Below are 26,950 nucleotides of genomic sequence, written 5' to 3' on the forward strand. Positions count from 1 at the left end.
ATCCTCCCTGGGGTTGGCTCCCCGCGCCGTGGCTGGCGCCCTGAGCGCGCCGGGCCCCACCGTGCTGCGCGCCCCCTCCCCACCTCCCCCGCCACCTGCTTCTGCTCCTCGGTCCCGCCCAGCTGGCCACCCCCGCCCCCGGTCCCCGGAGCTGGGAAGAGCGAGGGGGCGAAGGAAGCAATACAAAGGGCGGAGCGGCGGGGAGGAGGGGACGCCGGGGCTCGCGCGGACGGCGGCGGCGCCGGGCGCGGGCGGGCGGCGCGGGCATGGACGCCGAGTACCCTGCCTTCGAGCCCCCGCTCTGCAGCGAGCTCAAGCACCTGTGCAAGCGGCTCCAGGAGGCGTACCGGGAGCTCAAGGAGGACCTCACGCCTTTCCGAGATGACCGCTACTACCGGTAGGGGCGCGCGGGCCGCGCGGCGGGCGGAGGCGGCGGAGCCAGGCGAGGGGCAGCCCCGCCCCCGCTGACCCCTGTCCCGGGGCCGAGCTGAGCTCCGGGGCCCGGCGGGGACCCGCCCTCTCCGCCCCCTCCACCCCGCGCCGGCAAGGGGCAGCAGGCCGGCGGGGTGGGCTGCGGCGTTCGCGTGTTGGGGGTCAAGGGCAGCTCCAGGGAGCTGAAGTGGACAGCTTTTTTTCCGTTCTTGAGCCGAGACCCTCAAGTCCTGAGGAAGGGACCCAGGGGGCTTCGGTCCCCGCTGAGTTCCTCCCTCTCCCTGCCCTTCCTGTCCCCCCATCCCCACCCCCACCCCTCCACCCTCCGCGGCCTTCGCTCAGGCCTTGCCCAGACCTGGTCTGCGATGACATCTCTCGCCCTCGAGGGCTGCAGGGAGAGCCTTGGCCTCTCCTCCGAGGAACTCAGGCCCCAGGGGCTTTGGTGGAAATCCCCGAGGCCAGGCTGCTGCGGAGGGTTGGGGGCCGAGGGCCTCAGGGCTGGGCGGCACCAAGGGGAAGATGCAGGGGGAAACGGTGCTCAGCACCCCAGGCAGCGGTGGGTTTGGGCTCGTCTTTGTTCCTCTCCGTCTCCCTCTCCTCTAGCCGGCCTGAGAGCTGTGAGCACCCGCAGCTTCCTCCCTGCGCTTTGCCTTTATCCACTTCTGGTGGCTACAATTACCTGGGGTGTTGCCTTCGAAGTGAAAGGACCCTTCAGGAGTCTGGAGACTGGAGCCTAGATTGATTTTGTTATTAACCCATCTCCCTGACCCTGAGAAACTTAATTGCTAACTCTGCACTTCAAGCTTTCTCATCTGTAAAATGGGAAGCTTGAACCAGAAATCTTGTTTAAGGTGAGCCTTCTAGTGACAGTTCACCGACTCTGTGCTTGAGGACGGCAGTTGTGTTGCACAGCTATCTTTGAAGCGGTGGTACTCATTTTTGTACAGTCCACTCTGGCTAAAGTTCATATGTATGTATTCACAGGTACTCTGGAGAACACGTATCACATTTATCATCAGATTTTTTTCAAAAGCCTAATGGTTTCCCCCAGGCCTAATTGGCACTATACTGCTGACTAATGTATTTGTCATAAAATGACTGAGTAGAAAAGCCCATTTTAAAAAAATGTAATCTCAGGATCATATGGGGTAGCTTTTAGATGAACCTCACAATCTAGGAGATCTGACCGTATGGGTCCCTGATGTCATGGGGCTTATAGGTAATTGACAAGTGAGTGCAGGCTTCAGTGAGTGCTAGGAAGATAATAAACCAGGTGGCATGATAGAGTGATGGGGTGCTGCTCAGAGAAGGTGGGCAAGGAAGGCCTTTTGAGAAGGTGATGTTTGAGAAGGGAGGAATGAGTTCTACCCACTAGACAATAATCTGGGGAGGAAGGTTCCAGAAGAGGCAGAGGAAGTGCAAAGCCCCTGAAGCCATAATAACATGATATGTTCAAGGAACAGACCAACACATTTGGAGCAAAACGGTCAGAGAGATACTCAGGGCCCAGTCATAGCACACTGAAGGCAAGACTACGAAATATGGGATTCTTTGGAATTCCAGGGTGATGCGATCGGAGGATTTAAGTGACGTGAGCAGTTCGGTTGCCTGTCCTGTACAAGCATTTAAATTTTTGCTCCCAGAGTAACTTCATTGATTGAGTTGGATCTTGAAGACCATGAATTCACTCTAGATGGAAGGAGACACTGAATTCTGCCCCCTCGCCCTGGCCTGAGAAGAAGTTTACTGCAGAATCTTTATAATCTTGTGTGTCGATTAGGCTGAATCACAAAGGCTGTTTCCTAGTGAGGGGATGTTTAGGTCATTGAACTGACTTCCCCTGCTCCATTGAATTCTTGTATCTATGAGTTGCACCTTTACAAAGCTAGGTGAAATACTCTTGGGTTTCTAAGTTGGAAAGCTGGTAGTAACAGCTCCTGTGTTTGTCTAGCTGGAAGATGAACTTGCTACTATAATTTTTGCTCCTGTCCTTCTCACCATCTTCATTTCCTCATTAGAGATTTATGACTAAAAATTACCAGGCTATTTTTCCCTGGAGGACCAAGGATTTGCCTCATGTAGATGACAGTACCCCCATAACAGAGTGTAGAAAGGAGAGAGCTTGCTAATGCTGTTTTCAGAAGATGGTTGGCCCCTCAGTTAGGTGGCATGGCTGTTTGCATCTTTGCTATGTAATTTGGTATCACTGTAAAAGAGCAGCCGTGTCATCAAAGGACTCATAGTCATTTTCACAAAATGAGAGATGACAGCTATACTAGGAAAGGGGGCGCCGCATAATGTGGGTGAAAAAAACAGGAAGCTGGGCGTCTGAAATCCTAATGCTTTGCTAATGCCCTTGGCCTTTGGGAAATGTTTGAGTTTCACTGGTGATTGGTTTTCACATCAGAAAAATGAAGCAGGGATGTTGTGAGGCTCAAGTGCTTTATGAAGCTAACACTAAAGATAGTTTCCAGTACAGACACCAGAAAAGCCAAAGCCACCAGCCTGAACCATCAGGTGAAGCACTGACCGTTGATACCCGCTTAGTGATGTCTACCAATTCCTTTCTTTGTTTATGTGGTAGCAATTGACTGTGCTGCTGCTGCTAAGTCACTTCAGTCGTGACTGTCCAACTCTGTACAGCCCCATAGACGGCCTCCTACCAGGCTCCCCCGTCCCTGGGATTCTCCAGGCAAGAACACTGGAGTGGGTTGCCATTTCCTTCTCCAATGCATGAAAGTGAAAAGTGAAAGTGAAGTCGCTCAGTCGTGTCCGACTCTTAGCGACCCCATGGACTGCAGCCCACCAGGCTCCTCCATCCATGGGATTTTCCAGGCAAGAGTACTGGAGTGGGGTGCCATTGCCTTCTCTGAGCAATTGACTGTACTTGGCCACTAATAATCCTTTGGGCTATTGCTTCTCATTCATATTCATGGGGAGAACTGGCTGGCTTTCTATAAAGGAGTCGACCCTTTAGAGCTCGACTCTCAGGGAATCTGTTGTGGCCGTTTGGCTGGTCCATCCTTGTTTCTCAGGTTATTACTTTACCTGTGTAAAATACAGGGGCCATCAAGTTGGGCTTGAGTTTTCTTGGCCAGTGAAGTGATGCTCTGGGGCATCCTCACCCAGGAGGCTTCTGGAAGCAACATTTATTTCATCATTATTTATAGCTCTCTAAAAGAGGAGGAATAACTGAAGCCCACAGCAAAAGTCATAGAATCTCTCCTATACCCCCACCAAACGGTACCAAAGAAAACAGACATGTGTTAACAAGGACATGGAATTTTCCTGCACTACAGATGGGCGCTAAACCGCTACAGTCACCGTGGAAAATAGTTTGAGGTGTATACTAACACTGAACATGCACGTACCTTTTGGCCCAGCATCTCCTCTTAGGTATGTGCCCGACAGACATATACATGTCTGTCAATGGGCGTGCTCTAAAATGTTCATAGCGGCACAATTTGTAATACTCCTGAACTGGAAGGCAGCCAAATACTCATAACAGTAGGACAGATAAATTTGGCTTGTTCCATACTAGAATGGGCATCCCAGGTTATGCTAGTGGTAAAAAAATCTGCCTGCCAATGCAGGAGATGCAAGAGATGCGGGTTTGACCCCTAGGTCGAGAAGATCCCCTGGAGTAGAAAATGGCAACCCACTCCAGCATTCGTGCCTGGAGAATCCCATGGAGAGAGGAGCCTGGCGGGCTACAGTCCATGGGGTCACAGAGAGTCAGATACGATTGAAGTGACTTAGCATGCGCACGTGACATGTACTTTCTGTGTGTGTGTTATGCTTCGTTAGAAAGCTCTAAAGAACACCAGCTCCTGTGTCTCATTGACTAGATCGGGGCCCCTTGTCCTTTCTTGAACACAGGCTGGCAAGGGGATGGCATCAGACTTTAGCAAGTGTGAGTGCCCCAGAAGCTGAAGGGGAGCCCGTTCCCCAAGACTTAGCTCTTTAAGGGACTCCTCCCTTGTGTTAGAAGAAGATGTGGAGAATGGATGTCGGGTAGGCAGTCAGCTATGTCCATGGCATGAAGGCTAAAGGGTAAAGACACATGAAGGACAATAGAAAGTGAAAGTTGAAGCCGCTCAGTCGTGTCCGACTCTTTGTGACCCCATGAACTGAGAAGAACCACGCTGAGTGAAGGCTTCACACTGACCAAGCTCTGGTCCACTGTGCAGAATCAGAATGCCATTATTTAATTGACCTTGAGAACACAGGCAGTGGTGGGCATGGAGTCAGTGCTGGGGGACCTAATCAGATCAGGCCTGCTCAGAGCTGGAATCACCTGGGGGATCTTTTGAACATGCCGAGGCCCAGGCCCCACCCTCAGGGATTCTGATTTAATCGTCCTGGGCTGATCCTCAGCCACGATAGAGAAGCTATGTGTGTGAGGGCAAGGTTGACGAGCATCAAGCTGAGCGAGCCTGGAGCATGCACCTCCTTGGTGGGACGGACTTGCCAGCCGGACAGAAGTCTCGGGGTGTTAGCCGAGGCCCCCCCTCCCCTGCTCAGGGCTCAGAGCCACGGTCCGCTGTCACCTCTGCTGATTCAGCCTTCACCAGGCTCCCAGGCTGACTCGTCTTCTTTTTTGGATTGAAACATCTGGTCAGGTTGCAGTCAGGTTTAAAGGTCTGAGAACGATTTTTTTCCCACTTAAGGCAAACCTGCCTATCTTTACGCTGTCCCTTGGGTCCTGATGTGAATATTCACGTTTCAGCAGCTGACTTTCTCCTTGTTTTCAGCTTACCCGAGGCAACTCTTGACTGTTAAGCACTGATGTCTCTGTCTTTTGTTTCGTTTTTGATGGGAGGAAATGATAAGCATCGCTGATGAGACGTGCGTTGTTAGAACCAGCTTCTCCAGCGCCATCATTTCAAAGGTAGAAGGATCATTTCATGAAGCTTACACGTTTGAGAGCTTAGAATTGGGTACAAATCTGGCTCCGTGGGGGGAAGCTGGCACTGTTGTTGTCTCTTTGGGACAAGATACAGGTGTCAGATGGGCCGAGGCCCACGGGCCTGAGCAGACGGATGTGTGAGCAGTGATGCCAGAGCAAGTCAGCGACCCCTGGGCGCCCCGTCCCAACCGCCGTCTTGGTGTGACGCCCCCAGGGAGCATCCCTCCCCAATGGCTCTCCCCTCCCCGCTCTGGGATCCACCTTGTCAGTCACCCCCCTGTTCTAAGGTCTGCCCTCCCCCACTCTGACTCCCTCCCTCTGCCTGGCTCCTTTGGGAGCAACCTTGCTGTCCTCTCCAGCGTATGCTGGTCTGGCTCCCCCCCGAGCCCCACCCGTCCTGTTGTTCTATAAACAGGTTAAAGGTGGTCCCCGCAAGTTGGCTCCCATGTTGTTTGTTTCTTCACTTATTTCCCTGACTCCCTCCCACTGGCACCCAACTCAAATGCTCAAAATTTAAATAGAGCCCAAAGAAGCACGGCCTCCCCAGGTGGCGCAGGGGGTAAAGCACCCGCCTGCCAATGCAGGAGACATAAGAGATGTGGGTTCAATCCCTGGGTCGGGAAGATGCCCTGGAGGAGGGCATGGCAACCCGCTCCAGTATTCTTGCCTGGAGAATCCCACGGACAGAGGAGCCTGGGGTCACCGTCAGACAGGACTGATGCAACTCAGCACACACACGAACAAGCATACTTTGAGCCTTTCAGAGTCCTTGCTTTGCACACCTATGAAACTGCACCCAGCATCTGCTAGTCACTGAGGCAGCATCGCTGTGACAGACCCCATGGCTATAAAGACCATGACTCGTGTTCCCCTTTGGGAGCCACCCCCTTGGGCTCTGTGAGCAACACCACGGGACACACGGGCCCCTCCCTCCTCCCCCTCTCCTTTGGGAGTTCCTTGCCCTCCCCGTGCTGCGTAGTGGTCTGGGGCCGGGGGTTGGGGGATGAGGGGTGGGGGGAATCCTCCTAAGAGGGACCTCCCCTCATGCAGCCTGTCCAAGCGTCACCCAGCAAAGCTTGTTGTGCAACACTGCCACCTCGTGGTCCTGCCTCTTCCTCCATCAGCCCCGAAACCCGGGAACTCGCCACACCTGTCCTGGAGCCGCCCTAGCCCAGGTCACCAGGGACCTCGAAGCATCAATCCAGTGGCCCCTTTCAGTGGCCCTCACCCAGTGTGATCCTGAAGGATTTGCCCCCGGGGCTGGGACTCTCTCTCACAGCTCCTTGGTCCTTCCCGGGGCCCCAAAGATGCCCTTCCTTCACATTCCCTGGGCTTCCCTTGTGGCTCAGCTGGTAAAGAATCTGCCGCAATGCGGGAGACCTGGGTTCGATCCCTGGGTTGGGAAGATCCCCTGGAGAAGGGAAAGGCTCCCCACTCCAGTATTCTGGCCTGGAGAATTCCATGGACTGTATAGTCCGTGGGGTCACAAAGAGTCGGACAGGACTGAGCGACTTTCACTTTCTTTTACGTTCTCCTCTGACACCTTGTCCTCTACATGGTCTCAACGCATCTTAGGCAAAGTCTCTTCCTGTTTACTGTCTGAGCTTAGAATGGACCCGACTTTTCCTCAAGGCCATGGCACTGTGATTAACGGCGCTAAGCATCTCTGGAAATTACCTTCTCAGGTGGGTGACCTCTTTCCTCCATGCAGTGCCGGTGTGTGAATTGAGTACCACTGGATCCTATGAGCCAGGCATTAGCAGCTCTCGTTGCCCATCGGGCAGCTTTCCAGGTCCGAAGGAGATGGTGAGAGTGGGTCCCAGAGGCTGGATGTGGGGTCAGACCTTTGTTCCTTGGGGAGTCCCGGTCCCCAAGGAGCTGCACGACCTGCTCCTGGTTATTCCCTGACTTCTGAGGTTCCTGGTCCTTATCTTGGCCCAGGGACAGTGTCTTGATCCCAGCTCAGAAACAGGGACATTTGAGGGTGTTTTCTGCTATAAGGTACAGAAAATAGAACATGCAGGTGGGAGTCAAGATATAAATTCAAGTCCCGAGCCACAGGTTTTAACCTTGCTATTGGACTGGTCACTATGAGAGGAAGACCATGTCATACCTGCTCTCCTTGCCAACCAGCCAGTCAGGAGGGAGACTGGCAGCAGGGGCAGCCTCTGTCAGCCTTGCCTGACCCCAGGAGGACGTGAGTGTCCTGCTTCCCCGGAATGAGGTCCCAGATGGGAATGGAGGTACCTGTTGGTTGTCGCCTTCCCCGCCTCTGCCTGTGAACCATCACCGTGGGGGTCTGATGCGTGGCCTCCAGGTTTCAGTGTTCACGTTTCTGCAGTTAAGACTTTGGTTTCTCTATCTCTGGCTGCCACAGGCTGTTCCAGGAATGGCACATTGACTTCCAGGGGGTCTAAAGAAGGGCTTTAGAAGGGTTTCTTAATAGGGCAAGGACCACACATTGAGTTATGAATAACACTGAACAGGGATCTGGAGTTTATTTTAAATGAAGGCTCATATGCTCTTTATTCTTTGAGGGGGAATCATGGGATCTGAAAATACTCAAGGTTCAGTTCAGTTCAGTTCAGTCGCTCAGTCGTGTCCGACTCTTTGCGACCCCATGAACTGCAGCACGCCAGGCCTCCCTGTCCATCACCAACTCCCAGAGTTCACCCAGACTCACGTCCATCGAGTCAGTGATGCCATCCAGCCATCTCATCCTCTGTCGTCCCCTTCTCCTCCTGCCCCCAATCCCTCCCAGCATCAGAGTCTTTTCCAATGAGTCAACTCTTCACATGAGGTGGCCAAAGTACTGAAGTTTCAGCTTTAGCATCATTCCTTCCAAAGAAATCCCAGGGCTGATCTCCTTCAGAATGGACTGGTTGGATCTCCTTGCAGTCCAAGGGACTCTTAAGAGTCTTCTCCAACGGGACCTTAATTGCATTGGCAAAACTTTTTCCCCCTTCAGTGTCCATGAATATGGTAATCTCTCTGCCTGTGTCAACTTAAAAGTCACTCTAAAAATGAGGATGTTTCTGTCTCTAGACAAATTTCATCTCCCTGTAACTTTCATTAGAAGGTCCTGGTCTTGCTCTCAGGGGCCCAGAATGGGCCTACATCTTGGATTGCTCAGCAGCCCTTGGGGACATTTTCAGACAGCTTTGGCAGTGTCCCTGAGTATTTGTTTTCTTTTTCCAGTTTATAAACATCCTTCAGATGACGCAGCCCTTCAGGTGACGACGTTCCCTGATGTCTGTACCGTACGGGTCATTGTTTTCTGGCTTCTCCCTGTCTGTGTTTAGGGTTTAGATTCTTTCTGTGCCCCAAGTGATAGGATTTCAAGTTACACTGCACAGTGCAAGAAGGGAAATTATTGGATCATTTAACTAAAAAGTCCAGTGACAGATGTAACTTAGCCCAACTAAATTTAAGAACTCAGAAATGTCACAGGGGCTCAATTTTTCTCTTTTCTTGTAGCTTTGCTTTCCTCTTGGCCAGGCTTTTCCCAACAGAGAGCAAAGAGAGCCACAGCTGCTGCAGAGTCTCGCGCCCCCTGCTGGGCTGCGTCAGTGAACGCGGGGGCACTCATTCGTCATTTGGTGCTTCAGTTGCGCGACTCTGTGCTTGAGGGAAGTCCAGAATGCCTTGAACTGGCTGCTCCCTTTTGTCTTGCATGGGGATTCAATAACAAGGTGCTATGTGCTTATCAGGGCTCTTCCTAGCGGTTCACCCCAGCTTCATTTTTATGTGCATCTTAACGTGAGCAGAGCTATGACCCACACAGCAGTTTTTTTTTTTTTCTTCAATGCTACATCTTGCCCTGAACCTAGAAGAAAAGAGGAAGATATTTGCTTCCTAGAGAGCAGAGCAGGTGTTAAGCACCCCAGTTATTCTCCAGGGGCCCGTCTTTCAGCTGCAGTGATGACTCAGCTTGTGCAGCAGAAAGAGCATCGTCTGCAAGAGGAGAACAGGCCTCCGATCTGGGGCAGGACGTCCAAGGCTTGAAGCGTGCCTTGTCCCTGCAACAGGAACCCTGGGGCTCTGGATTCGTTTCCAGGGCCACTGTGACAAAGTACCACGAACTGGGGGCTTAAGCAACAGACATTTATGGTCTCACAGTTCTGGAGGTCAGGATTCTGAGAACAGGATGGCAGCAGGTTTATTTCTTCTGAGGGCTATGAGGGAGAACCTATTCCAGGCCTTTCTCCTAGACTCTGGGGGCCCCGCAGGTCCCTGGGCTCATAGATGGCTGTCTGTCTTCAGATCGTCTGTCTATCATCCGAATTTCCCTCTCTTAAGAAGACACTAGCTCTGTTGGGCCAGGGCCCACTCTGACCTCATCTTAACTTGATCATCTGCAAAGACCCTATTTTCAAATAAGGCCACAGTCCCAGGCACCGGTGGTTAGAACTCCAGCATCTCTTGTGGACTTAGGTTCCTCCCTGCACATACTTTCTAAACCAGCAGCGGAATGTTTGATGAGCAAGTCAGGAGGACTGAGTCCTGACTTGGAGCCATTGCTGCCGTCTTGGAATCAGCACGTCTTGTGGAACCATCTCAGAGTCCCCCTGGCTCTAAAACCAAGACAGCTGTGGGTCTGAAGGGGGTACCCCAGGGACGGTCTCCCCAGAAGACATGTCTGCAGTCTTGTCTGTGACCTGAGCTGCCTGACGCTTATCAGGTTCAAGTTGGGAAAAGGGTATGTGTGTGTGTGCCCGTGTGTTTGTGTGTGTGTGTGCACGCATGTGCATATGTGCATGCATGTGCACACGTGTGGATAGCACATGTGCATCTTGTGCACATGCGTGTGAACATGCGTGTATGCACACACGTGTACATGTTCGTCCGTGTGTGTGTGTGTGCACACGTGCATGCATTGTGTACTAAACCTGGGAAAGTCTCAGGAAAACCAGGACCAGTCTCCCAGCTGAAGCCCTCCCACCTCCAAGGGCTGCACTTGCTGCCCTGCAACCCCCTTCGCTTTCCTTCCTTGGGAAGGTGTCCCCCTTTCTTTACACTCTTAGAGAACACGCTAGTGTAGCACCAGTCGCCTGACAAACCCAGTTGTGTCACTTGTTCAGTACCTGTGTCGGGTTGTGTCTCTACCAGGCTGGTGTCAGGCCTGGGACGCTGAGGACCAAGAAAGTTCACAGGAGATGGTGGGGGATGCAGGGGTCAAGCACTGAGAGTGCAAGGTGTGCACGCTCAGCGCAGGCTCTCAGTCATGTCCGGCTCTTTGCGACACCATGGACTGTAGCCCACCAGGCTCCTCTCTCCATGGAATTCTCCAGGCAAGAATACTGGAGTGGGTTGCTATTTCCTTCTTTAGGGATCTTCCCAACTTGCATCTCTTGCATCTTCCTGCATTGGTAGGCAGATTCTTTACCGCTGAGCCATCAGTCTAACAGATTGGGACTGATGCTGAAAAACCCTCCAACTACCAAAAGCAGAGAAGGTGAAGGCTGTGGTGACACTAATTCCTCGTAAGCAGGGGCACCTGGGGGCCCTGAGTCAGGGCTGTGCTGAGCTGCTTGTGTGGGATCAGGACTGGGCCCCAGCAGACTCACTAGTCTTCAGTTTTGCAAATACCAACAGGTACTGAGGCAAGAGAGTGCATTTGTTTTAATGGTCTCTTAGAGGAGAAAATGAGATAATACATGTAAACTCTTTAGCATGGTAGGAAACTTAAAAGTGAGTCTGAAGGTTCTGTGTACAGTTATCTTACCTTTCGAGATGAAGAAAAGAGTTGAAGCAAACATGTTTGTTTGTGGACTTTAAGACTATGGTAGCTAAACTCCAAAGATGGTACCCCAAAGAGCCTCTCTTCCCAGGATTCATGCTCTTTTGTTGTCCTTTGCCCTGGGACCCAGGCAGGCTCTGGCTCTCTTTTCACCAATAGAACGTGGTGGTAGAGATGCTGAATGACGCCTGAGAGTAGGTCACTGCAGCCCTGCAGCTTCAGCTTAGGTGTCTTAGAGCATCTGTCCCAGGAGAAACCAGCCACCATGTGTGAAGTCCGGCTTCCTTGAGACCGTGAGGGGCCCAAGCCAGCCACATGGAGAAGCCACAGGGAGGAAGGAACACTGCCTGGCCAGCCCCAGCTTTCCAGCCAGCCTAGTTCAGGCACCAGACATGCCTCCAGCAGAGCGAAGACGAGCCATCATGTGACTACAGCCCCAGATGTCATCTGAGTGCATTATCAAGGGAGACCACCAGCAAGCACCGCCCAGCTGAGCTCAGTCAACAGAGAACCACAAGAGAGAACCAACTGCTGTCTCAAGTCACCGTAGGAGGCGCCGTCTGTGATGGCTCCCACTGCCCCCTACGCCCTGGCAAGCTCCCCACCCTGTGAGTGCAGGGTGGACCTGTGATCTGCTGATAACGGAAGGATCAGAGCAAAGGTGGTAGGATCCTGCTTGTGAGATTAGGTGACAGAAGACTGACCTCCGTTGCCCTCTCACTCTGATTCTCCTCACTTGCTCAGTCGGGGGAAACAAAGCTACCACGTCGTAAGCTGTCCTGTGGGGAGCCCCAGTGACAAGGAACTGAGCGTGACCTACAGATCTTGCCAACAATCACATTGTGAGCCTGGAGGCAGATCCTTCCCCAGTTGAGCCTTGAGAAGGCTTCCGTCACTGCTGACACCTTGACTGCAGCCTGTGAGGGAGCCTGAGCCCAAGGACCCAGCTAAGCTGCACCCGGAATTTCCTACCCCCAGAGACTGAGACATAATAGATGCTGTTTCAAGCCACAAAGCCCTGGGTAATTTGTTCTGTGGCAATAGGAAACCAACAGAGTTACTTCAGGTTAGGGTAGTTTGTCATACAGCAATGAAACCTGGGAACAAGTACAATTATAATAAGACAACAAAAACAATAGCCTCATATTGTCAATTAGTGCCAGGCAGAACTTCTGTGCTCCTGGTGTTATTGTTGTTTAGTTGCTTTGTCTGACTCTTTTGTGACCCCATGGACTCTTAGGAGCCCACCAGGCTCCTCTGTCCATGGATCTTCCTGGCAAGAATACTGGAGTGGGTTGCCATTTCCTTCTCCATGGGATATTCCCAGACCAGGGATCAAATCCAGGTCTTCTGCATTGGCAGGCAGATTTTTTTTTTTTTTTTTTTTTTAAACCACTGAGCCACCTGGGAAGCTCGCTCCCGGCATTACTAAACTTGATAAACAAGAGAAAGCATTTGAACCAAAGAGTTAGACCCTTGCTTCTAATTGTCAGTTCTTAGGAGTAGAGAAGACATTGAGAAGGAAGCACCCACACGTGATGCAACAAGAGGGCTGGGAAGTCTGCTCCCGCCTACACATGATGGGGCGGGGCAGTCCTGGGAAGGCAGCAGGGGAGACAACTGAGCGGCTCATGCAAGTACCTCTGCTTGTTGCAGGGAAGATAAGTCAGCAGCACAGGGCTGTCCAGGAGCTGTCAGGCCACAGGCCAAGAGGTGTTGCTAAACATCAACCGTCATCAACTGTCATCGTGCTTAAGGAAGACTTAAGGTTGAGGTTTTCCTGCCTTGGAACAAAGAGTAGGCATTTACCAAGTTGCTGGCATGGAATTAATTCTTCCATATTCTCTGTATTATCTAGGTCAGAAAAAATTTTCAAGAAATCTGCCACTTAGGAGGGTTCAGTTCAGTTGCTCAGTCGTGTCCGACTCTTTGTGACCCCATGAGTTGCAGCATGCCAGGCTTCCCTGTCTATCACCAACTCCCGGAGTTTACTCAAACTCATGTCCATTGAGTTGGTGATGCCATCCAACCATCTCATCCTCTGTCATCCCCTTCTCCTCCTGCCTTCAGTCTTTCCCAGCATCAGGGTCTTTTCCAATGAGTCAGTTCTTTGCATCAGGTGCCCACAGTATTGGAGTTTCAGCTTCAGCATCAGTCCTTCCAAGGAATATTCAGGACTAATTTCCTTTAGGATGGACTGGTTGGATCTCTTTACAGTGCAAGGGACTCTCAAGAGTCTTCTCCAGCACCACAGTTCAAAAGCATCAATTCTTCGGTGCTCAGCTTTCTTTATGGTCCAACTCTCACATCCATACACGACTACTGGAAAAACCATAGCTTTGACTAGATGGACCTGTGTTGGTAAAGTAATGTCTCTGCTTTTTAATATGGTGTCTAGGTTGGTCATAGTTTTTCTTCCAAGGAACAAGAGTCTTTTAATTTCACGGCTTCAGGAGGGTTAGAGAACAAATATCTGTACCCCCTCCAAGTTTCGAGGTTGAAGTCTCAATTCCCAGCATGGCTGTATTAGGAGTAAGGATGTAATTAAAAGTTAAGTGAGCCTCAGTGGTAAAGCAGCCGCCTGCAATGCAGGAGATGCAGGTTCGATCCCTGGGTCAGGAAGATCCCCTGAGGAAGGAAACGGCAACCCATTCCATTATTCCTGCCTGGAGAATCCCATGGACAGAACAGCCTGGTGGGCTACAGTCCATGAGGTCACAGAGAGTCGGACACAACTGAGCGACAACAGAAGTCATGAAGGTGGGCTCTGGTCTGACAGGACTGTGTCCTGTGAGAAGGGACAGGAGAGACCCTGCACCAGGGAAGGGTCGTGTGAGGACACAGCAGGAGGGTGGCTGTCTGCAAGCCAGGAAGAGCCCTCATCAGAAACTAAATTGGCCAGAACCTGGATCTGGGACTTTTAGCCTCTAGAAGGTGAGGAAACCTTGGAGAAGGGCATGGCAACCCACTCCAGTATTCTTGCCTAGAGAGTCCCATGGACAGGGGAGTCTGGCAGGGGGCTACAGTCCATGGGGTCCCAAAGAGTCGCCCACGACTAAAGCGACTGAACACACACGCATGCAGTGTGAGGAAATAGACTTCTATTTCGTAAGCCAGTCACTCTGCATTTTGTTGAGGCAGCCTGAGCTAAGACAGTAGGTTAGGAGGAATTGGACTACACCGTTTCTTTTCCTGAACTGGGGGCCCACTTAGAGCATGAATACTCAGTGTTAGCTGTCACTGGTTATTGTTAACCAAAAAGTCCAGGAAACCATGACAGAGTATGTACAAAATGCTAGACAAACGTCCCTTGCTAAGCTGGGAAATGAGTTGCGTCCCTTGGAGCAGATAGCTGATTTCCTGGGGTAGCACAGCTTCTGCAGATGGGCCTCTTGAGTTGTTGCTTTGAGCTCTGAAAAACAGCTGTGAGTGGGATTCAGCATGCTGCAGGCTGGTGGGCTTGACTCCGGTCCTATTCTAGAAGGAGATTATTTAAAAGAAATGGTTCACTGACCGTTAGGAAATGAACATCAGGTCTGAGTAGGGTTTTTTAAGAAGAAGTGGTATCAGACCAATCTTATTCGTGACACCGAGATCCTTTTTGAAGCAGGTAGTATTAGTAGGAGTGTTAGTCGCTCAGTCGTGTCCGACTCTTTGCGATTCCATGGACTGCAGCCTGCCAGGCTCCTCTGTCCATGGGATTCTCCAGGCAAGAATACTGGAGTGGACTGTCATTCCCTTCTCCAAAGGATATTCTTGACCCAGATCAGCAAGGCAGGGTGTCAGATGAGCTTCCCAGGTGGCGCTAGCGGTGGAGAACCAAGAGAAACAGGCTCGATCTCTGGGTCCAGAAGATTCCCTGGAGGTGAGGACAACCTACTCCAGTATCCTTCCCTGGAGAATCCCACAGATAGAGAAGCCTGGCAGGCTACGGTCTGTAGGGTCGCAAAGATTCAGACACCACTAAAGCGACCTAGCATAGCAGAGCAGAGTTTCAAATACATACATACTCATTTTCCCATGGGTCAAATTTCCAAATTAAATAGGATTACTGGGGAATACTGTGGATATACTACAGCTGGATTTTAGAAGGTTTTAAAATAAGAACAAGGTTGACAAATGTGGGCTGTCTCTGTGGTTAGAGAGACTCCAGCTGGGGGCTCATTTGCATCAGAGTGTCTCTGTGGTTAGAGAGACTCTAGCTGGTGGCCCATTTGCATCCGGCCTCAGCTGGTCACGCTGCATCCCTGTCACATTCAATAATGCATGAGACACCAACACTGGAGGTCCCACGCTGGGGTCAGGTCTTTCTGGGTTCTTTCTAACAGTTGCTGAGAAAAAGCACTTCACCTCTTCAGGCCTGTTTCCTGTCTATAAATGAGGATGATGACCACTGGTAACTCATCAAGCTGTTAAGAGAATTTACAGGCCTTAGGCTTTGCAGGTGCTCAGCAATTGCTGGTTATTCTCATTGGAGAGCATGAACCTGAGCAGAGAGCGGAGGGGACAACCTGAGAATGGAGTACTGGACCCAAGGGGTGGAAGCTGCCCACGTGCTTACTCTCAGGCTGACACAGACTCAGCTGCAGCGTGTTCATTCTGAGCTTAACGAGGGAGGTGCCCAACAGCAGCACGCTCGGAGGAGGGGGACCTGGAGGAGGATGTGGAGGGATGTGAGGGATGGCTAAGCAACAGACCAGCTTCCTCCAAACCCTGGCACACAGCTCCCTTGGCCACAGACACCATCACGGCACCCTTCCGTTTCCTCTCCCATCACAGTGCTAACGATGTAATTGTTTGGTTGTTCAGCTGTGTCCCACTAGAAGGTTAGTCCCAGGAGGACGGTGACTTGCCCATGGATTCTGCCTTGTTTCCAGAGCTGAGAAGCATGCCGGGCCCCCACTGAGCACTCAGTTAAGGTTGGAAGAACAGATGAGTGAGGATAAGAAGGATGGAAGTGACGCAGGGCCACAGCTCAAGGGAGGACCACTTCCTGGAGAAGTTACCAGGAGGCAGTGTGGGCCTCAAAGATGTCAACTCTTTTAAGACCTGGAGTCATCGGAAGAGAGCAGGGGGTCTGTGGGGATGTCTCGGGGAGGTGAGGTTGCTGGCCCAGTCCTCCAAGCAGGCATTGCTATACCCGATAAGCCTGGCTGCAACTGAGAGCTCAAAGCCAGCTTTCTCTGGGCAAATGCAGCCACCAACGTGTTTGGTTTCATCCTCAGAGATTAAAATATTTTTTTGAACAAGTTTGCAACGTTTTGGAATCGGAAGGCTGTCACCTGAAAACTCTCATTTGAAGTCAAACTCTTCAAAGCGTTGAGTGGCAGCTGCCCTCTTTAGACACTGCTGCCCCACCAGTCCCTGCAGCTACGCCACCTTCACATTTCCTGGTCTTGTCAGGAAGAACCCTGTCCCTCTGAGAGTGTATGAAAAAAATTCGGGAGATAGTCTTTTGTTATTCCTTTAGGAATCGCAGTTTCAGATTCAGAGTGTGAATGGAATTTCTTGTCCTAATTACCAGGATTCAGGCTGTTGCTTTGCCTGGTAACCCCGACCCCACCCCAGCTTTCTAACCTTCACCCCATGAGGCTGGACACCATGCATTCTCTTCCACCCCACCCCCACCCCCGCTGACTGTAGGTGCTCCTCACACTTCTCTTTGGTAACTGTTAATACCTCTGCCTCTAAGTTTGATGAGGGCAGGGGCTGGGTGTTCATGTTGGTATCTTCAAGCTAGTCAACAGCTTAGTGAGCGAATGAGAAACGCACAAGGAAGGCAGCTGGAGTCTTTCATTTTCCCTCGTTTAAATCGGCCCCCAGCAGCATTTCAGGACCTTCAGGGGACATTTCAACCAGTGCTCCAAAGAGGGTCTGGAAATATCTTCATCTGTTCTTGATTTCAGAACTTTAGAACCGTGAGGCAAGATGCTAAATCTAGAAAGTGCTTTTGATCAGCTCATGTCTCCACACTGTGTAGAAGCAACTCAGACTGCGATGTTTCTGAACACTTGCTCCTGTCCGGGCGCCTTAGCAGAACGGTGACCTGCAGGGTCAGGCTGTCAGCTCTGTGGGAGGCGGGACCCACACACATCCCTCCTGAGAGTGCTTGTCCTGGGACAGAAAACCTGCACGCTCTGGTAGTCGTAGTTCAGAAAAGGTTTGTGGGAGAAGCTACCAGAAAAGCTCCCCTGTCCTCTTCACTTGGGTGTGTCAGAGGTTTGCCCCAGTTTTTAACATCTTCGGGGTCACAAACCTCTTTGTGAAAATGGAAAGTTACAGACCCCCTCGCCAGAAAAATGCAGACACCTATGCGGGAGGGCATGGCAACCCACTCCAGAATTCCTGCCTGGAGACTCCCCATGGACAGAGGAGCCTGGTGGGCTACAGTCCCTGGGGTCGCACAGAGTCAGACACGACCGAAGCGACTTACCACACAGGCATGGGTGTCTATGCAGACACCTTTCAGACAACCGAGGGCATTCCTGGACTCCCACGGCCATTCTCACGCTGAGATGAAGACGCTCTGGAAGGAAAGGGTGGCTGAACTAACGTGCTGTTCCCTCCGCTGGGCGCAAGGGGTAAGAGTCAAGTCCTTCATTCATTCTATTGTGAACCCGTGTCTGACACCCCCCTCCACCCCTCCTACCCAGGGGCCGGCCTCGGCGCTCAAGGGGCTCAGGGGAGGTGGTCGCGCCGCGGGGACCCTTCCCAGCGGCCTGGAAGCTAGGCCTGCCAGGGCTGCCCACCCGTCCACCGGCCTGCGCCCCCTTCCCGGGCCCGGCCCCTCTCACCCGGACCCCTGTCCCTTCCCCAGCCCTGCACCCCTCCCCCTCCCCGGCGCGGCCCCTCCCCGCGGCGAGCCGCTTCCGCGCACGTGACCAGGCCGCGCGTCGCGCTCGGCGAGTCTCCGGGAGCCGGCGCTCCCCGGGCCGCTGTCCCTCCGGCTCCGCCTGCCGCGGCCGCATTGAGCGCCCCGAGCCCGCCCGGCGCCGAGGGCCGCGCCGCCGCGATGGAACCGTGAGTGCCGGCCCGGGCGAGGGGGCGGTGGGTGCGGGGCGGGGAGTCCCTGGGTCCCCCCGGGCCCGGAGTTGGGGCTCCTCCGTCCGGCTCCGGGAGGCCGGCCGCGGGACCCCCGCCCACGTGGAGCCCGGGGGCCCGGGGAGGGCGTGCCGCCCGCGCTTCGTGCCGGGCACTCGGCGCAGGGGCCGCTCTACGGGCCCGCCTGCCCGGCTGGAGTTGGCGTCGAGATGGGGTCAGGGTTCCAGGGCGGGACTCGGCCGAGCGCAGCGCAGGAAGGCCCTGCTCGCCCCGGGGAGCCGGGTGACCCCGTCTTTCCCCAGCGCAGCGCTATGGAGATGGCTGAGAAGTGCCTTGTCCCCCAACTGGTGCCCCTGCCCGGCCTTCCTGCTGCAAAGGCGGTGACCCCCTGCAAAGGCGGTGACCCCCTGCCCCGGGCCGAGGCTCTGTTCATCCCTGCTTTCTGTCCAAGCGCCAGGTAGAGGGCGGGGCGCTCCGTGGGCTCTTTGATGATGCTGCCACGTTGGGAGACCGCCGCAAGCCTCTTTAGATGTGGGGGACAGGAGGCTTACGAGTTTTACAGTCTGCTGACTTCAGGCTTATTACTTCTGTGAAGTGAAGGGGTTTTAATGAGTAAGAAAACCTGTTCATGGCCTCACAGACGCCGTCCCTGAAGCTTGCAGTTGACGCCACAGAGTCACCTGGGTGTTCCTCAGGGGACATCTGGAAAAGAAGGAGAGAGAATTTGAAAGAAGTTTTAGTATTTGAGTCGCAAACGGTGGCGAGAAGGGGGTCCCTGTGTCTCTGGGGTGGGGAGCGGCGTCTGTGATGGGAGGTGAGGAGGGCAGGTCCCCACAATCAAAGGCTGACCTGAGAGGGGACTGTGAGAGCGTCTCTCTGTGTCTGAGGTTTTAGAGGCTGAAAGGTTTGCAGTGCACTTTTGCTCATTTCTCTGTGGACATAGAGACGCAGGATCTGGGCGTGTTGCCTGAATGCAAACACATGTGTTGCAAGGATAGGTTTTTCCTCCTACTTGTGTAGAAGTTTCTGACCTGATCACTTTAGCTCAACATGGGAAACCTGACTTGCATAAGTATCAGGTCCAGACAGTCTTTGAAAGGTCTTCCTTTTACTTAAACCCCAGAGGGAGGTAGGATAGCGGTACTGCCTCTGCCCAACTCTGGGGGCAACATTCATTTGTGAAGTGAGAAGTGAAAGTGTTAGTTGCTCAGTCCTGTCCAACTCTCTGCGACCCCTTGGACTGTAACCTGCCAGGCTCCTCTGTCCATGGGATTTCCCAGGCAAGAATATTGGACTGGGTTGCCATTTCTTCCTCCAGGGGATCTTCCCGACCCAGGGATCGAACCCACATCTCATGCACTGCAGGCAGATTCTTTTCCATCTGAGCCACCAGGCAAGTCCAGTTATGTGAACAGCACTTCTGAGAACACTGTGAAATTGTGACCCTGTGGCCTAGTGACAAGGAGCATGTCGAGGTCCTCACGTACCGAATCTCTTTGGGCCTGCACAGCGAGGCAGCCCGAGTCTTAGAGTCGCTCTCCTGCAGAGGGTCGGCCACCAGATGCTGTCCTGTCGAGCAGGGGGCCCAGGATTGCTTATACAGAGGTCAGCTGGCCACCACCGTCCAATGCTGAGAACGGTACAGACCTGAAAATGAGGAAAACGTCTTTGGCAACAAATAAAAATCCTACCTTCCGCCTGTATTGGCCTTGCTCTCCGCCTTTCAGTTTTGCTGTTTGACGCCGCCAGCCTGCCGACTTCAGCCTTCAGCCCTCCATCTCCTTGAGACCTGACACCATGCCTTCCATTAAGTTACAGAGTTCTGATGGAGAGATATTCAAAGTTGATATTGAAATCGCAAAACAGTCTGTGACCATCGAGACTACGTTGGAAGATTTGGGAATGGGTGATGAAGGAGATGATGATCCATTCCCTTGACAAATGTTAATGCAGCAATATTAGAAAAGGTCGTTCAGTGGTGCGCCCACCACAAGGATGACCCTCCTCCTCCTGAGGATGATGAGAACAAAGGAAAATGAGCAGATGATATACCTGTTTGGGATCAAGCATTCCTGAAAGTTGACCAAGGGACACTCTTTGAGCTTATATTGGCAGCAAACTACTTAGACATTAAAGGTTTGCTTGATGTTACCTGCAAGACTTGCTAATATGATCAAGGGGAAAACTGAGGAGATGCGAAAGACATTCAATGTCAGAAATGATTTACTCAAGAAGGGGAAGCCCAGGTATGCCAAGAGAACCAGTGGTGTGAGGAGAAGTGAACTTTCACGTCGGAAGCCGTAACACTGTAAGGATTATTCCAAATACCAGTTGCATTGCTTTGTTTATAATTAACATTAGAAAAAACAGGCAGCGAATGCAGCAGCAAGTCAGCTGTATTAGCAGGATGTTGTCTCATCGCCCGTGTAGTTTCAGTACAGTTCCCAACCTTGCGGCCCAGTTTCTTCTAATGATCAAAAGTTCCTTTTCTTTGCTCTGAATAAAATTGAACTGTGGGATCCCTATGGAAAGTGGCATTTTGGGCTTTCCCTTTTTGTAAAGCAATTTCTACCTAGTTTATTGTCCAGTTAATTTTAGTTTAGTGACTTTTAAAGTTGGCATTGCAAATAAAGCAACTTGCAAAAAAAAAAATCCTACCCTCCAAAAAAGCCCGGAAATCTAAAGCACGTACAGGACTCCAGTGCCTGGTGGGGTCAGACTGCTCTTGGTACATGTGACGAGGAACCCACGGCACCACAGGTGAGAAGGGACAAGGGCAGGAAGAGAAGCCAGGAGCAAGAACCGCTAGGGAGACTGGGAGCGAGCAGAGCGATTGCAGCAGGCTTCCGGGCTGGGCGCACTCACGCAGGGCTGTTGCCCTGACCCCTCTGCTCAGGTGCGTCCCAGCCTATTCTTTTTAAAAGGTCAGGAGAGGTTGCCATCAGAACCAGTCAGAAAAAAAGTGTTCCCAGTTCTTAAAGCTTTATGCTTAAGTTTCCTGCAAACACATTCCTTTTCTGGTAGTACTAGGGAAGCGAGAGGTGCTGGGAGTTAAGTGCGGGACAGGGGAGGGAGTGTCTCAATTTATTGCTAAAAATGACTAACAGGAACACCTGTGGCTGAGATTTCTCAGGTTCATTTGTTGCTTTGCTCTGACGCAGGCCATTTCTCTGATGGTTTCCATCAGGTCGCCCCTTGTGTGTGTCTCAATTGGCATTTATGGCCAGTTTTTGAAGAGTGTATTTTGCAAGTCTCCTTCCGCCTGGGTGCATTTAAGCGTAGAAAAAAAATGTGTTATTCAGACTTCTGCAGCAGCAAGCGGGTGGCACAGGGGAGCCCTGCGGTGGTGGCTGTGTCCCAGGTCTTCTGAGTGTCCTGGGGCCCTAGGGGACAGCAGACCTGGGTGGGCGTCCTGTTCGTTCAACTGTAGAGCTGTTTAGAGTTGCGTCCCTTAGGATGGTCTCCTTTCTGAACCGGAAGCGTCTCTGGACTAACGAGAGATGACAGGCGTTTACTGTGGGTCAGGTGCTCGTGTGGCGCTTCATATTTGTCATTCCACGTAACCCTCATCGCCTCCGTTCCTGTCGAGAGGTTTCTCTTATCCCAGTTTTCCAGATGGGGACACTGAGGCGCAGGGAAGTCCAGGCGAGTTTCTCCAGGCCACGGAGGACAAAAGCCCGGGAGTGGGCCCCAGGGCCCACGGTCTTGGGGCTCATGCACCCGGCTTCAGTCACAGCTGGCCCTGACTGAGCATTCGCAAAGTTCCCCCTCGTAACTCACCTCGTTATCACAGCAGCCCATGGTAGCAGGGTCCCTCAGTTTCCTGAATTTTACAGTTCAGGAATTAGGGGCTCCAGAAGGTGAAGTGGTTCACCTCAAATCACCCTGCTGGTCAGTGGGGCAAGGGCCTTCCAGCCCGGGCTGCTGGCCTCCAGAGCCTGCAATTCTTAACCTCTGGGCTGGGGGCTGCCTAGCACGGGGCCTGCTTCCTTGCTCAGTTTGCCATGGAAAGGGTATTCGATGACCTGACCAACATGCTCCTGGGTCTGTGTCCCTGGGGGTGTGGCCTGGCAAGCAAGGATAACATGTGAATTCGTGGCTCCCTGAGCAGCTTGGAACATTGTTCGTCAGAATACGTTTTGAGATTGTTGGGCCTTGAATATCTGCCCAATGGCCTTTTGGAATAAGGATAATTTTTTGTGATATATTCAGGTTGGTTGGTTGAAATTTCAGAATTCTTGGGACTTCCCTGGTGGTCCGGTGACTGGGACTCTGTTCTCCCAGTGCAGGGGGCCTCGGTCAGGGAACTAGATTCTACATGCTGTGACTCAGAGTTCGAGTGCGGTAACTAAGATCTCGCACAGCCAAATAAATAAAAATGTTTTTTAAAAAGAAATTTCAGAATTCTTATTCTCCTTCTCAAACCCCATTAAATGGTGGGTCATTTAAAATGGGGAGTTTGGTGAGGCTACCATAGAGTGGTGGGTCTCCTTTCCACTTCTAACCTTGTAGGTTCAAATCCCACCTCGTGTCCTGCTGACTGGGACTTTGGCGGGTATATACTCTCCCCAGCCTCTGCTCTCCCATCTATAAATTGGGCTGATGATACCTGCCTCACAGGGAGACCTGACTGGGTCCCAGGTAGGTGCTTAGGGAACATACCTGATGTGTTTCCTGCAGTTGGGTGGGCTCTCTGATCCAGAGAAGGGGCGATATTACACAGTGGATCTTCAGGGGCATCGGGAGGATGAAAACAGTTTTTTTTGTTTTGTGTTTCTTTTTTTAAGAAAAAGTAGAGGGTAGGGCACAAGCACAACCATTCCTATTCATAACTAACTCGGTCGAGTCCTTCCTCTGTGCTTACCACACTCTTCTGAGAGTTCCATTTTTGTCTCCCTCCCTGTGGGTATTATTCTGCCCACCTCTGATTTTTGGACGAGGACACTGACGCCCCGAGAAGTTGCCTGGTTGCCCACCCAGCGTCTGCCTAGGAAGTGGGGAAGCCAGAATTTGAACCCAGCTTGACAGGCACCAGGCCGGCCCTTTGGGCCCTGGGAGATGAGACCACTTTTTGATACAGATTGTGAGAAAAATGAAATCTTAACTGAAACGTGAGAACTACCCAAGAGATGGACCATCCCTTTCCACCGCCCAGATTCTACATTTCTAATTCTACAGTGGGAAACCTGGGTATACGGTGAGCAAATAGCAGCGTTTGTAATCCTGAAGCGGCTTTAGTCTTTATTTATCCGCTGTACCATGACTCGATGAGCCGAGCAAAGACAGGTAATTCTTTGGTGTCATGGAGATGCGTCAGAGCTGGACAGGATCCGTGATGGCATCTTCTGGGACAGAAGTCTGCAGGCTGACTATACATCAGGGCTGGCTTTGGCTCTCATGTGGAGAAAATGTGACTCTGAGCCCCTGCAGCTCCTGTGGCTGTTTCTCCCGGCTGTGTGCTGGTCACCCCCGGTGGGCTCTTGTCACCGCAGAAGCCGTGGTGCTCCCTGCCCCCCACCCCTCTCTCCGCCTCACTGAGAGACGCACCCTGAAGCGTGTTCTCTGCTCGCTCAGGTGTTGTCCACCGCCTGGCCCTTCTGCTCCAGCCAATAAAAGAGGCTCATTGAGTGCTCACCTCCCCCGAGGTTTCTTTCTAATGCTGTTTTATTAACTCTTATGAGGCCTGTGTGGGAAGGAGAAGTGCTTAGCGGGCAAAGGAGCGTTGGCCGTAGGCTGCTCCGGAGTGCCCGGCGGCCCTGACGGGATCCGGGCTTGTCCCCTGGCTGAGGGTGCCCCAGGGCAGGCTTTTGCTGGGAACCGCCTTGGCCAGCTCACTGACACCGAGGGCAAAGGTCAGAGCCACCAACGCATTAGAGAAAGAAGTTACACGTTGACAATTAACGTAGCAGGGAAAATAATGAGAACCTGGGGGAAACCAGGGAAACACCTGGCGTTTGTGAGGCACAGCACAGGGGGGGTTTTGGGGGCGCTGCAGACAGTTGTCACCCACGGGGAAATCCGGGGACAGGCGTGTGCGCCCCCTCCCTGTCCTGCAGGGGGAGATGGCTGCTTCCTCAGGGCAGCCAGTTGGTGGGTGCCTCCTGGGAGCCAGGACCTCGGTGGGTCCGGTCCGGGAGGGTGGAGGGAGGGGCCAGATGGTGGCCTCGACGGCAGTGCCTCAGCACCAGGGACGGCTGGGGACTGTCTCATGGTCAGAAAGGGCCGCCCAGGTGCCTTGAACTAGGAGGTTTCCACGTCTCCATGACTGCCTTGAAGTTTTGCTTTTCGTTTCAGTTTGTTTTTAGGGCTTGGGTATCAGCAGGAAGCTTTCGATTCGGATAGAAAACCTCATGAAAAGTGGCTGACACACGGGGCCGGGGGGTGGGGGGCGGGGTGGGTCTGGAATTTGAGGCGGGAACATCCAGGGTTAATCTGATGGTTCTGGGGACCCGGGCGGCGGGGTGTGTCTCCATATTTCTGTTCCCGCATCCTAATCTGTGGGCGGCAGCCACCCTCTGACATGTGGCGTGGTGACAGGCAGTGCCTCCCCTCAGTCACGGGCACTGAAGGCAGACAGCGACCGGCTGGTTTTCCTCAGGCTCCAGGCCAGCAGAGAAGCAGGCTGGGAAGGGGAGAGTCCAGCATTTTCAGCCTCTGTTGTCGGGGGGCTGGTTTCACCGTCAGAGGAGCAGGGTGGGAGGCGGGCAGAGGATGCTCCTGGAAAGTCAGCGGGTAGTGCTTCCGCCCCACCCTGAAGATCCCTTCCGCGGCCGCGTGTCCCAGCGGACACGCCCCCAGGCGTGTAACACGCTTGCCCCGCGAGAGTCCTGAGGTGCTTGGCTGTCACTGTGAGTGACACGGGAGTCGCTGGAGCTCTGGCTTCCACGGGAGCGGATGGGGGGAGCAGAGCTCTGGGAAGGGGACGGTAGGAGCTGAGTGGGGTTCGCAGGATGACAGGGGCCTTGCCGTCCTGGGGAAGCCGGCAGAGGCTCCGCCTGCACAGTGAGAAGGGCCGAGTCTCGTGTATCTTGAGGGTTTTGTGGATGGTGGGGAGCGAGGAAAAGACTCCAGAGGTTTCTGGCCTCAGCAGTCCGGTTGGAGCTGCCCATTCCCGAGGCGGGAAGACTGCAGGGCCTCCGTGGGAGGCCAGGGGTCCGGCTCTCAGCGCTGCACCCCCGAGGCGCCCACCCGACGTCGGCGTGGAGACGTTCCGCCCACGCCAGGCCAGGTCCAGCCGGGCTGAGGCAGGACCGTGCGCGCGCTCGCCCCTGAAGCAGGCTGCCCTGCCTGGGGAGTGAGAGCTGAGCGGATGGGCAGGAGCAGCCTCGAGGGGCCCCAGTCAGGTGAAGAGGGTGCTCTCCCGGGAGAGTCCTGCAGGACGGGTGTCCCGCCATTTTTTCCTCCTGGGAATGGATGTCTCCACAAACACCTCTTCCTTGGAAGCATCCCTGGGAAACGTGATGAATGCGCATGGTGGAGGGGAGGCAGGGCTCGCTAATTGGGATTAAAGCTGCAATTTTGGGTGTTGGCTTTCTAAGAAAGGGGTTTGTAGGTTCTCTAGGAAATATATCTGTGATATCGTAAATCACCCGTGAAACTGAGGTTTAATTTAGAAGGGACCCAGAGAGTCCAAGTGACAGTCTTTTCCATCACACTGGAAAGGTCTTACAAGGTTGGAGTGGCTCCTTAGAAGCCAGGATTTTTGAGAGTGTGTGTGCGCGTTAGATGCCTTAGTGTGTAAAGATATACGTACCCAGAGAGGAAGACTGAGGTATGGGTCCCCTCAAGAGAAGAAGAGAGACATGGTTGTGAGCCAGCAGGGTTTTGTAGGAAGTCTACCTGCCCTGCTTATCGAGGTAGAAGACTTCATCTGTGGCTGCGCTTGACCCGGCCGGGGTTCATGGGGAAACAGGAGCCGGTCGGTTCCCTGCTCCCGAGCCTCTCACCACCAACTGGAGGGAACCGCATGAACACTCTGGAGAAAACTAATAAAAGTTGAGTTGAACAGATGTTTTCTGAGTGCGTACCGTGTGTCTTTCTGGCGTCTGTGCAGTTAATTGATGCTTTATTTTCAAGCTCTCAGCTCGGTAGTGCTGACCACACGTGCTGTAGTGGTTTAATAGCCTGGGCAGCCAGTGCAAGCGATGGAGAAGCAGGAGAAAGCTTCATGGAGAAGGTGGGACACAGAGGTGAGCCGTGAATGCTGGGTCAGATTCGGGTAGCAGGGAGAAAAGAGCGTTTCGGATCGGGAGAGCAGTACATGGATGGGTTTGTCTGGCGGCTGGCTCAACCTCGTTGGGAAGCTTTATAGAACTTAAGGCCTAAATCCTGGAGTCTGACGCTTGTGTTTGAACTCTGCCTCTGCTCAGTTAAGAATCCACCTGCAATGCAGGAGACCTGGGTTAGATCCCTGGGGTGGGAAGATCCCCTGGAGACAGGAAAGGCTACCCACTCCAGTATTCTGGCCTGGAGAATTCCCTGGGCTGTACTGTCCATGGGTCGCAGAGTCGGACACGACTGAGCGACTTTAACTTTTTCTGCGTTGAGATCCAGGACAAGTCACCTGCCTCAGCCTGAGTTCTCATCTGTGAAATGGGACCGTTAATAGTCCCTACCTCAGAAAGCAGCTGTGATGACTCAGGGAGGTAGTTATTCTTGTAGGATACATGCGGGGTGGTAGGAATTTAGGGAAGGATTTGGGGGACCCTCGAAAGCCACAGCAAGGAGTTTAAACTGAGTCGAGTTGGCTGTGGGAGCCACGGAGGCCTTCTGTGCCGGGGTAGCATGTTAACGGTGCTGTGATACCCGCAGAGGAAGACGCACCTGGA

General features: G+C 52.9%; 1 protein-coding gene and 1 pseudogene across 2 annotated transcripts in view; both read left to right on the forward strand.

The window, feature by feature from the left end:
- The first annotated feature begins 251 nt into the window (after positions 1 to 251).
- Positions 252 to 26,950, forward strand: part of TMEM181 (transmembrane protein 181) — a 61,079-nt gene continuing 34,380 nt past the window's right edge. The window contains exon 1 of one of the 2 annotated variants that reach the window (XM_070376963.1): positions 252 to 397. In XM_070376963.1, coding sequence (XP_070233064.1) covers positions 267 to 397 — 131 coding nt within the window. In that variant the 5' untranslated portion in view covers positions 252 to 266. Of the gene's footprint in view, positions 398 to 17,964; positions 18,102 to 26,950 lie in introns of those variants that run through there. The other variant, XM_070376964.1, reaches the window with a different exon arrangement.
- LOC138989186 (S-phase kinase-associated protein 1 pseudogene) lies at positions 18,149 to 20,774 on the forward strand (annotated as a pseudogene).

The sequence above is a fragment of the Bos mutus genome, chromosome 9 (genome assembly GCF_027580195.1).
Source record: "Bos mutus isolate GX-2022 chromosome 9, NWIPB_WYAK_1.1, whole genome shotgun sequence".
NCBI lineage: Eukaryota > Metazoa > Chordata > Mammalia > Artiodactyla > Bovidae > Bos > Bos mutus.